Genomic DNA, 12,674 nt, shown 5'->3' on the forward strand with positions numbered 1-12,674 from the left:
CAAAATTAATTCATTTATTCATTCATTATCTGTAACCACTTTTCCAATTTATGGTCACGGTGGGTCTGGAGCCTACCCGGAATCACTGGGTGCAAGGCCACCCTGGAGGGGGCGCTAATCCTTCACAGTGCAACACACATTTACACCCATGGACACTTTTGAGTCACCAATCCATCTAACAATGTGTGTTTTGGAGTGTAGGAAGAAACTGAAGCACCCGGAGGAAACCCACGCAGACACAGAGAGAACACACCAAACTCCTCACAGACAGTCACCCGGAGCGGGACTAGAACCCACACCCTCCAGGTCCCTGGAGCTGTGTGACTGCGACACTACCTGCTGCTCCACCGTGCTGTCCTGTCAAAATTCAAAGGTTATTAAATATTATTGTAATGGAAATATGAGAAAATAACTAAAAACTCTAAACATTTTGTACACTTTATCCTCTGCCATATGCTGGGCTTCTCTGAACATTATACAGCTTATAAAAGCATGGACAGAAAAGACAAACCTGAAGAATGAATTATATATTTTGTTTATATAATATGCCACACAATACCTGAAACAAACATTGGAGAACAAAAACTTTCAACTATTCAACTTCCTTTATGGCAAGCAGAAAATGGTGTGAATCTGGGCCTCCACAAACATGGAGTCTTATTTGATCAAATGAAAGTCATTCACATTACTGCGCCTGCCTTTAAGTTAGAATATTTAACACTCTTCAGAAAGAACATCAAAAAGCATCTGTTTCATGTCAAACCATTGTTTATTATTAATAGTTATGGTACAAATAAATGTAACAGATTTGAAGCTGTTAAGGAATACACAAAGTGCAGCTTAACTGACCAAACATATATTGCTCTATATATTACGTACAGTTTTCAGTCTATAAAATTTAAAGCAACCTTAGCAGGTTTTTCAGCTTTGGTTTCGAGGTGTGGAGAGTTACAACAATGGTCAACTTTTCATACTTGTTCTGTGAATGTGTGTGTGTGTGTGTGTGTGTGTGTGTGTGTGTGTGTGTGTTTACATGTGTAATCTGTGTGTGTTTTCTAGGAATCTTTTTAGTCCAAGACAATTGGTTCGGTCGCAAAGCTCTCTTCGTTCCCTATCATATAGGGCAATTTCAGGCAATAAAACTCATCAGTGTACCTCACACAGCAAAGGGAGTGGCCAACATACAAACAAACAAACAAAAACATGTTACAGCAATGTTGAAAATGGTCTATACATGTGACCCTGGGAAACCACAGCATGAAACCAAAAGGTAACTGATAGACTCCTGTTTGCCTTTGAGAAGCTTGGTCTACCATGGTCTGTGGAAACTACTTACACACACATACACAATTCCACAAATTTGTTGTTGTTTTTCTTCCCTTTTGTAAAAGAAAAAAAAAATGATGTTGCTCACTACGTACCAGGACAGATATGAGGTAATTTTTACGATATACTTAATTTCATCCATTTTCTTCAAACAGGTAAATATTTCAAGATTGTCAGCAACATTTAGCCATTTCTCTGTACAATGTGCATAATACTATTGAGCTTTGGTCCAGCATTGAAAAGATGAGCAAAGGCATAACTCATTTCTTTGTTTCTTGGTTGATTATTTTCCCCTTTCCTTTGTTTTTTTTTTTTGGTTACAGCTTCATTGTTAAGCCTCTAAACGATACACTGTCTCTGCAACCAACCAAACCAAAGCTTCTCAGAAATGCAAATGAAATACAATGCGTTGGATAGAAATGGGGGTTCAGCCATACTGTCAGTTGGAAGATTTCAGAATCTTCAGCAAACATGTACTTCATTCAAGAGCAGAGACATCATACTGCTCAAATGATCAGCAAGGAATTGCAGAACTTATAATGTTAAAGCCGACGTGCATCGTTGTGATTCTCCTAATTCCCTGGATTTGCTCAAATATTATTTCCCTAAATAATGTTGTAATAACACTTTTAAAAACCTAAGGTTGATGACATCAACAACTGAACTAAAAATGATATTGAAATGTCAAAGATATATCAAAACATGACACATGAATGACCACAGCAGCAAAAAGAATTACAAAGTTTCACATTGTCCTTTAGGATTTATAATAGGTAATAAATGTAATATGAACTGTTTTTTGCATAAAGCGTGTTCCTTTTTATTTTTGGAGTAAATGAACATATAATGTGGCAAATGGCATAAGCTGTAAAATGTTTAGAGCACACAAAATATTAAGCTAAGCTGCCAAAGCTTCATGACAGTTCTAAGACGAAGCTGTGACTTTCACTGTTGTTCTTTTGCCCAAAGCAGCAGCCAGGATCTGTGCTTCTTATTCGAGATTAAAATAACCCAAGCTGTGAGTTTTGGTGGCGTAAGTAAATACGTGTTCTTTAATCATTGTGAAATGTTCAACTGTCGTATAGAATGTTCTAGACGGGGAAAGAAAAAGAAAAGCAAAATAAAACAAATGGTACACATCAGGTGTTGAGAATGGCCTAAAGGGTTCGTCATTTAGCAGTTTACTGAAATCATTTGAAGCTCTATCGTTCACGTTACTACAGTGGGGCAGTTTAATAACTTGAATGTTTGAAGCTGTTCACAATTCTCGTTCCTCTGATGGGATTTTCTGTCTGGCACATACAAAGAAACACACTGCAACAAAATTATAGAATAATAAGAAGTAGAATAAAAATTCAACTGTAAAAAAAATGTCCCACAATGAACTACGTCTTATTTGTGTCCTTCAGAACACGCAGGCCTGAAAAAGCTGTTGGAAAAAGAAAAGTTTTGAGACATTTTGGCCCAGATGTAGCATCTTCCTGGGGCTGAAGATTTATGTTCTTTGGCTAGAAGGCTTTGGCAATACAATGACATACTGTAGTTTAAAGTCACGGCTGCAACAGTGTGGGTATACCAAAAGCTCTTGGTTCACTGAGAATCCCTTTGCAATATGGACCACCTTTTGAAATACATTTGAAACCCATTTTACCAGAGATAAAAGTTTCTTAGAAATCATACGTTTACAAACGGGTGAGGTGACTGAAGAACGGGCAATAGGCATATGATGCAGACATCTCTGAGACAAAGTTTCCAAAGAGTTTGTGATTTCAATTTGAAGACAAAATTTTTTTTCAATATTTACATATAAACCCAAGTGATCAAGTGAGACAAAGATAGACCGTTACACCCTCCCCGCCCCAGCACACATAGATTCTTTTTGTCTTTTTGTCAGTATAAATGTAAAAATTTAGAACACATTTACAAGTTAAAAAATCTCAGGAATCAGATGCAACAGACTTTGGTAGTAGTAGTTTCTTAGTTGTCCTTGATTTGAGTATCTGTATTTTAATTCTTTTCTTCATCCTGGAAGAGGACCCCAATTTCAGTATTATACTCCCTCAAACTTGACTTTATTATTGTCTTTTTTTGTTTTTTTTTTCAGTTTTTTAGTTTTTTGTTTTTGTTCATGTCTCTCACTTTCAATTCACTGTTGCGATAACACTGCAAGTAATATTTCTGTTCGCTTCCTTGTTGACAGTCCTTCACAGTACAATGTGTAGGAAATTCCTGGGTCTTTAGAGTCCGGTTGGTTGGAGGTTTAGACATTGGTATGTGGTTCTAGTTTTCCTCAGCACTCATATCAGAAACCAGTCCAGTTTAACCTAAGGGTGCTCTTCCAAAGTATCGGTCAGAGGGTCCATGGGTGCCACCGGCCCGAGCTCTGGCTGTTTCAACCGTTTTATTGTGTTTTTTAATGCCTGCCGTTTGTTGCAGAACCAGACACGCACCACCTCACGGTCGTAGTTCAGTTTCTCTGCAATTTCGGTCATCTCCTGGCCGGAGGGGTGCGTGTTCTTCTCAAAGTGGCTGTTGAGGATCTCCAGGGCCTGCGGTGTGAAAGAGGTCCGGCGCTTGCGCTTTTTGGAGGGCTCGCTGCCGATAAACTCGGTCAGGTTCTGCATGCCAGAGCGATGCCGGGCTTCAGCCTCGGCCATCCAGCGCTCCAGCACAGGCTTAATCTTCTGGGCGCTTTTTGGGGTGATGTCCAACTTCTCAAACCTGGCAGGATATAAAAGGCCAGGGTTCAGTTTGCCTGTCAGACTGCTAGCTATAGTGTTCTCTTGGGCTTCCTGTGGTAGGAAAAAGTGGCTTCTCAGGATGGTGTGTCTGGGGGAGAATTGAGAGAGAACAAGCTTACTCGAGCGCCCGGACCGGGCAAGGGGTTTTTCCTGCCTGAACCAGTGTTCCGAGAAGGGCCTCCTGGTACCAGCTGCCAATGGGACAGAGAGTTGTCTTTGTGAGAAGGTATTTATTTTTAATTTATTATTATTATTCTTTACATTTTTTTGCTTTTTTATTTTTTCGTTTCTTCAGCAATTGCTTGGAATTAAATATGGTTCCAATTGCTTTGTTTGAAGTAAAAATTCTTCGTTTACTTTTCACTCTCTGTGCCCATGCTGCAGTGAAGGACCAAGGAGACTCTTCCACAGGCTAGAAGAGGAAATATCAGAGGCTCCAAAATACAAACAAGCAGCTAACTGCTACAATTAAGTCTAAATTTAATTATTAAACAATAAAGTGGGCTTAAACTGTATTGTTCAACCCAAATGCACAGTGATCAAAAGATTTAAACAAAACACAATGAACAATAAAGCCTCATTTATTTAATATTCCGTCTTTTCATGAGAAGCAAAAATATGTTGTCAAGTATGTAGCAGAACATGCACTAAAACATAAAAAACATTATTTATTCACATTTACGGATTAAATAATTCACTATAATGCACTATAAACATTTTAATACACCAACTTCACTTCATCCTCCAAAAACCTTCCATTCATTAAATGTTTAATGCTATTACATTTCCACCCCTCCGTTTTGAATATGAAAGTTTACAGGGATTTCATGGACATATTTGCTCTAACGTGACGTAAGAATGTAATAAGTAGAAAGCTGAGTACTATGTATGTGGTTATGTAAAGTATATTAAACCTTTGTTTTTAATTGTTGTTGTTATTATTATTATTAATACTACTAGGTCTTGTAATGTTATATACAGTTTCATACATATATATAGTTTGTTTTGTTTTGACCTTCCTACCATGGACTATTTCTGAAGTGGACCATATTAAAGTATTGGCCGTATTATAGTAGATATTGACACAGTTTATTCGACATTACTACCTTGTAACATGTTGACTACTTTATTATTGTGCTTTCTATTTATTGCTTTTGTTGTAGAAAGTACAGTTACTGGCTCTGGACCCACTGCAACCCTGAACTGGATAAATGGTCGCAGACAATGAATGAATGAAAAAGAAAGTCCCTGTAAGGATTACAAGCCCAGCACCAATCAATGTGCAACTACTTTACTGTTGAGGATGGACCACAGTCCAAATAATGATAAATTGTATGACAAAAGATGAGCTACAGTTAGCCATTATTTACAAAAGTAACCTATATGGTAGCTAATAAATGAGTGAGTTGGTGTACAATATACGGTTTTGTTTGCACCTGATCAAAGTAATCCACAATTATTTTACAGTTTCACCAATGTTGATTATTTGCTGAATTTAACATATAGGGGGAGAAATTAAATGTATTAGTATGTGCTTACAAGCTGCACACAGTAACGCAAAACTTGATAGTTGTTGATCGTATATCTGTTATATACTTACGAATTTCTGTCTAGAGTCAGAAACAGTCCACAATGGCTCTGCCTGGTAGAGATATGCAGTGCTAAAACACATAACAAGTCTCTGAGGCACTCTAATGGAGAGCTGTGTCAGTGTGTTCACTGTCCTGCCCTCCTCCTAACCAGCTCACGGACACCTGTCAGACAGGCCGAAAAAAGCCCCGCTCCAGCTCTCTCAAAAAACACACTTCCCCTCAGTCCCAGGCTCCTCCACAGGCTCCTGCGAGGACGCCTTTGATGGAATCTTAACTGGCATTTGAAGAGACGCCTCAAGCAGGGGCAAAGGCCCCCCGCTCTCCCAGGACCCCAAATGTAAAAAGACACTTTTTTTTAAACAGAAGGATGAGTGACGGGCCGGCACAAACACCGGACTGAGGAGGAAACAAAGACGAAGATGTGGCATAGTGGGGCCTAACTTATTTATCAATTTATGAATTATTGCATTTGTTCTTTTTTCGACCTAGCCACTCTGAGCACTGCTGGGGTGTTTTGTTTGTTTTTTTAAAGGCCAGGATTGCTTTCAGAATTTGGGTGCAGGAAAGAAGTGGCATTATAACATTGCTGTATATTTAAAAAAAGTGGGTTTGGTTACTGCTGCAATAAGGCCTTGCCATTTTTCTTTCTTTTTTTCAATCATTTGAAAATATCAGCTGCCCTCTACATACTGTAAATATTTCAACATAAATAGATTAATAGAAAATGGCCACAGAAACCCAATTTGTATGATAAATAACCTATATCATGGAAAACTTAATGTACCTTCCTTTTTTAATGTGCAGAATAGTCTGTTTTGAGCTCACTGTACTGGGGACATCACGATAAACAATGCATTTACACATAACAGTGGTATTTTATTACTGTTATTTAACAATAAATAGAAGGGGATATTTGTAAATGGTCTTGGAAAAATAAATCTAGGTTAAAAATGAAAGGAAACTTACAAGTGGACTTCAAAGAATGCAGAGAAATCTAGGTAATTGGCTGCTGAAATGTAAGAATTTGGATGTACAAGCTTTAAGTGTAGCATCAGAAATCCTATAAAAGATGTTTGTTTGTTTGTTTATTTATTTATTTACCCCCACCCCCCTCCCATAAAGAGTCGTGAATCTTTTGCATTTGTTGTCAAGGTCATTCACCATGTCACTGAGATTTCTTTACAGTTTCTCAAGAGACACAAATGTTATGCCCCTGCATATCTCTTCTTAGCTCAACATGTTTTCAGACTGTAATAGACATGCATGAGCACTAAGTATGAAATGCTGTAATTTGTGACTAGCTCTGCCATATGAATGTTGCACTATGGCACTGAACATGACAAAATAGTGGATGAGAGAAGATTTCAAGCATGAATCTAACACACTGAGTAATTCATACAAAGAGAAAAGTGAATGATTAAACATTTAAACTCATTTAGGACAGTTAAGCATACATTCTGCCTAAATTGTTGCACAAATGATGAAAGGCAGCTTCCCATCGTAAGATATAAATTATTGATGGAGAAGTCTGTGTGTTGGTATAGATTAATGGTGTATATTCACGAAGCAAATTATGTGAAACAACGACATCTTGCTAGCATGCATATGCAGTGTTGCATTATAAGTAGGGTTCGTGTCGAGGATGGAGGTGAATTGTTGCGTGTAAGAAGAGAATTAGAATTGTCACAGTAACTTGGTAAAGAGGGCCGTTCTACCCGTTTGATCTGGAAGAATTAGCAATTACTCACTTCTATAATAAGCAGTCATGTCTGTAATAGTAATAAGATTTCCATTCCAAGTATTTTATCCTCAACTAAATGACTCGGCTTTATACGTACAACTTACTCATACGTTACAATTAATGAGAGGGAAAGTGTATAATCTAATAACTATAAACTCAGATGACTGTGAATCAAATGAATTTATGCACAAAAAGGAAGTCTATAGATTTGTTTAACATTCAGGGTTTTTAAAAAATCTTCTGCCAGAGTAATGTATTTATGTGTAAATGGTTTATTTGCAGTGTTAATAAAGTTCGTCTTTGGCGTGTACCTCACAACCTACACATTTTACGCAATTGAACAAGGATTGTATAAATTTCAGCACAACTGAAAATCTTAATCAGACGGTATTCAACATTCTCTGGGCATTTTTAATCAAGTCCCAGATTTGATCTGTGCTGACCATGTCCTTTTTTTGATTGTTGGGAAGAAGCAATAAAGCTTTTTTTTTATTTCCCTTCAAAGAAAGCAATGAGATCAGACAAGATGGAGACATCTGTCAGGCTGGGTTTGACTGAGCAAAGACTACGAAAGCCCCAAGAGCCTGCGCGCTCACGAGCGAAAAACACGCTCTCGTCCTGATCCACCTCGGCTCTGTTGATGTTAACCAAAGGAAAGCATGTGAAGTCTGCCTTTAAACGCTACAACGCCCAGCAGTCTGTCATGTCCAATGTCATACAAATGAACATATAATGAAATAAAAAAGCCTGTGTCCTCTCAGAAGAGCTCAGATGAAAGAACATGAGAGCGAAAACATCACATCACCCATTTATTTTGGAAACTAATGGCTTTTAATGTATGTTATAAATATCTGAATTATGTATTGGGAAATGTTAATAATTTATGGAATTTTTAAGACTTTAAGCGTTAGTTTGAAGCTTCATAAGGTATTCCCCCTTTCACTCCGCCTTCTCCTCGCTGTTTCAGGTTTTATCGGCCGTTTGATGTTGATGGGATGAAATTTTTAAAAGTGTGTGACGGTGCTGTGTCACATAAACAGAAGCATCTCATCAGCCTGGCATTTCTTAAAATTTCAGCACATTAGTATGAAAAGCTGAACAAAGAGAAAGGCTCTGGGCTCAGCTCAACAACGTTAGCATGGGACACATTCAAGATGGAACTAACGTGAAGACATCCAAAGCGTTTAATTTTTAAAGCTATGATTATAGTAGATTATTGATTATATTTGCAATAATACCTCATTTCTTATTGTGTGTAATTATTTCCTATCATGGGCCACAGGATGAATGCAGGATTAATTTTTATATCAAAACAGCCACTCTCTTTCATCATCAGGAAATAAGCTGAAAACTTTGAACAGAGATGTTTCACAGACCTCAGGGACTGAATATTTATACATTTGTTTGGTATTCTGCCTGTGTAACTTTTGACTTTATTACAGCTTCCATTTCTTAGGTTTACTTTTGGGCATTGCATATATTTTCCCTGCTTATCTGACTGGTTTTCAAACTGTTTTCTTTATTATTATTATTATTATTTGACATCTAGGCATACTTTTAAACACCTCAATAGTGGAATCATTTTCTCTCCTCTCTTTTCAAGATGCAAATGTAAGACTTGTTCATCTGAGGGTGACTCTGCATGGTTGTTAGGAATCCAATCTTCTATGTTCATTGGTATTTGAACTCCAGTTCTCTTACAGTCCTCTAACTTTCCTTTTTCTTCACATCTGTATGTTACCTTATTTGTCCTGAAGTATATCTTCTGGAAAATCAATCCATCAATCAATTTAATTAAGGATGGTCTTTTGACTTTTGCACATTACAGTATATGATATGACTCACAGTAATATTAGTGAGCTGACATGGCATCGTCCTGTCTGATGAAAAGTAAGAGTGTATATTATTATCACTGAAGATGGTTTTAAAGGTGACTTTGGTTCCGGCGTTGCTGAATATTTTATCAGTAATGTGCCATAATGTCCCCACTCATGTTGCACTGCTCTGGGAAACATGCCATTTTTATTAAAGGTCTGGTACTGTCATGTCCTCTTTAGCTAAATGCATGACAAATACATGGTAATGGACCTTAGTAATTATTAACTGCTTTAAGTGCTTCATGTAGCTTGTGCCTTGCGCGTAGTCAGGACACCAGTTAAAATGAAACTATCGGGGTTAAGATGTGAATTATGTATATTCTCTTTAATATCTTAATTACTTCTGATTAAATATGTATACAGGCCTTGGATATTACATGTATATATAGCTGTTCAGACAGTTTAGAGACATTCCTTTATTCATTCATTGTCTGTAAACGTTTATCCAGTTCAGGGGTCCGGAGCCTACCTGGAATCACTGGGTGCAAGATGGGAACACAACCTGTTGCGCCACCATGCCGCCCAGTGTTTAACATGTTAAAATAAAAACCTACCATATGAGAGTGTGAATATTGCTTTTAAAACTGCCATCTCAGTATATACTTCGTTAAGTAATGGCTAGTTGATCACAGTTTTTCTTGTGTAGTATTTTATGATCATATAACACTGTAACTGCAGATCAGAAATGTTATATATTTATTATTTTGTACATTTTGTTCATTCAGGTGCCTCCTCTTGGTGTTCCTTACAGACCTGTTGCAAAATATCATACAAATTATTTGAGGGTCAAGAGAAAATTAACGGGCTGTAGTGTAGTCAATAAATGAAAAGTATGTATTGACTTGGACACGAATTCAGATTCTGATCAATGTAAACATAATTAGGTTTTTATACTTTGAGATTCTCTTTGAGGACAGTGATTTCACATCAAAGATCAAAGAACATTTTAACCGATATTAGTGCTACACTCTCTAATTTAATGAAGTGCTAAATTAGAGATTAATTTGCTTAACTTAGTCTTCCTTACCTGCAGATGGCAGACTGGCTGTAGGCAGGCCCCTCTGTGGCGCTGAGGGCCTGGCCCACCTGAGTTTGTGTCAGGCCTAGAGACAGGCGGCGAATTTTAAATGCTTTGGCGAATTCTCGGATCTCCTCCAGGTTCACCCCATCCACTTCGCTGGGGGCAGTTTGAGGGTCTGAGGGTCAGACAAAACAAAAGAACAAAGATATATAAAGATGTGTCTGAAATGCCATTTTATGATTGATTATATTTTCAACTCTGACCTTTGATTATATTTATACGAAGACATTACCAACATTTTTTGTGTTGTTTACACAGTAAGGAATGGTATGGCCATGAATGCTAATGGTCCTGGTTGATGTGTACTTCAGTAATTAAACAGTATCAGTGTTTATTCCTGAGCTGAAATCCAAAAGACATTGCTTGGCAATGCAGTTAAATAGCAAATGTAAAGGTACTTTAAGTTATTGTAGATAATGTATAACATTGCTTTAATGAACCATGTCTAATGAGTTGTAATATTTGAATTTTTGTGATGTAGAATTATATAAAGAATACTTTCACTGAGGGAATGTATTACCTGAAGTATTTTGAATCATTGTATTAAATGAATGAAAGTAATTTAGCATTTCTCATTTATAATGCTAACAGGTGCCTACTAACTTCCATTCATATTCAGCCACAAAAACACGTTTTTTTTCAAGGCATTCCTTTCATGATAAAGAGTTATTTTGAGGGCACTGTACTTAAAAAAGCAACTTGACTCATGATAGTGAAACTTCATTTCATATATTTGTATTTATATGAAATAATGTGACAACACATTTTTTGACATGACTGCAGATAAAGCACTATGTTTCACAGTAGTGTAAATGCAGCTTTGAATTGAGATCTCATTTAAAGAGACCTTCATGGTTCCATTTTTCTCTCAACATTTATTTATTTTTTTCCCGCTGCGAGAGCGGTTACTATTTGATTTTGATAAGCTCTCTCGGATGACAATGGATACATTCATTGCTAAATTGAAAACCCAAGAATACAAGCCACAAATATGTGGCAACTTTACAGCAACTCGTCTCGCAAATTACCATTTCCAAAGGTTTTATTTTTTGCGAAGACTGAAAGAATGTCACAAACACTGACAAAAAGAATTCCAAAAAGAGGAGTTTTCCAAAAGGAATGCATATCCATTATGGCTAAGAATCCTTTCTTGTCCTAGGTCAACAGAGACAGAACAAGCAGCCACATTTAGTTGATTCCAGCAGTTACAGGAATGCAAGTTATTAGTTCCTGTATTTAAAAACTTCTTGGAGATAAAAGCAGTATTTTGCACTTCAATATCAAAGTGCTTCCTGGTCAATAATATGTGATTTTCTGTTGTACATCACTGTCCTTTGCCCCTCGCATCCTGCTTATGAGGGAAAAAGTTTGGCAGATTAAATAATTCATGCTGGTCATTATCAATAAATTATTAAAGGAATCCTCCAGGCGAATCGAAGGTAAAACCTACTGAACCGGCCCCTTGTCGTTCCTCATAAGTAAATGTGATCTTCAAATGTGGAGTCATGCTTGCATCTGCTCTGTGCTCATGTTAAACTTACTGCTTAGTGGTGAGGTGTTGAATGGTTTATTGTTTGATTTTGAACATTACAAGTTTGGTGGATAAAGTACTTTTAAAATGATGGTTTGTGTCTCAGAAGCTTTATATGACTTGCCCATTCGTTTAGAGGAACTAGCTTTAGTGCAGGACTAAGTCCAGAGCTGTTTTGTCATTTTGTTACACTATTGTCACATTGTGCAACACACATTGTTAGTTATGTCCCGAATTACATTCACTTTCAGATTTAGGTAACAACAGACTTGAGTCTGTTTACTATATCTTTTCTGCGCAAAAACTTGGCAAACGTCTGCAAAATTAACTTAAAACACACAAATACATTTCAAGACACAAGTGTAGTAACGTGATTGAAAGCTTAGAATCTGCATAAAATGCATATGCTTGTTTTAACGAGAAATAAAATGTTAGCATGATATTAATTGTTTCAATATTATTATGACTCTAAGTGCTGCTTATATACTTACTATTGCTTTTCTTACTGTTACTAGTTCTTAACACTTAAGTATACAGTAAGACAGTATGCCTTTCAATACTGTAGTGCAACTCGTTTAAACCTGCAGCCACAAGTCTTTCTATACAATTTCTATTTTCTATTTTATATATATAACGATTACAAATAAAAACAGCTCTCAGAGGAATATCATGAATTTAGATATGGCCTTACTGTATGGCTATGGATTTGTTTACTTATTGGTTTTGGGCAAAATGTAAAGTCCAGGACAGGATTTATTCAGCCTTTTGTAGCTGTAGGTCACTTT

The 12,674-nt window shown here is 36.9% G+C and overlaps 1 protein-coding gene across 8 annotated transcripts in view; it reads right to left on the bottom strand.

Annotated features, from left to right (window-relative positions):
* Positions 1-1,205: 1,205 nt before the first annotated feature.
* The window catches only part of pou6f2 (POU class 6 homeobox 2), a 159,477-nt gene continuing 148,008 nt past the window's right edge, over positions 1,206-12,674 (bottom strand). For 7 of the 8 annotated variants that reach the window (XM_066646815.1, XM_066646813.1, XM_066646817.1 and 4 more), the window contains 2 exons: positions 10,305-10,473; positions 1,206-4,155 (listed from right to left, as the gene is read on the bottom strand). In XM_066646815.1, the coding sequence (XP_066502912.1) occupies positions 3,651-4,155; positions 10,305-10,473 (674 nt within the window). In that variant the 3' untranslated portion in view covers positions 1,206-3,650. The remainder of the gene's footprint in view (positions 4,156-10,304; positions 10,474-12,674) is intronic. The other variant, XM_066646818.1, reaches the window with a different exon arrangement.

Source organism: Hoplias malabaricus, chromosome 1 (assembly GCF_029633855.1).
Source record: "Hoplias malabaricus isolate fHopMal1 chromosome 1, fHopMal1.hap1, whole genome shotgun sequence".
In the NCBI taxonomy this organism is placed as follows: domain Eukaryota; kingdom Metazoa; phylum Chordata; class Actinopteri; order Characiformes; family Erythrinidae; genus Hoplias; species Hoplias malabaricus.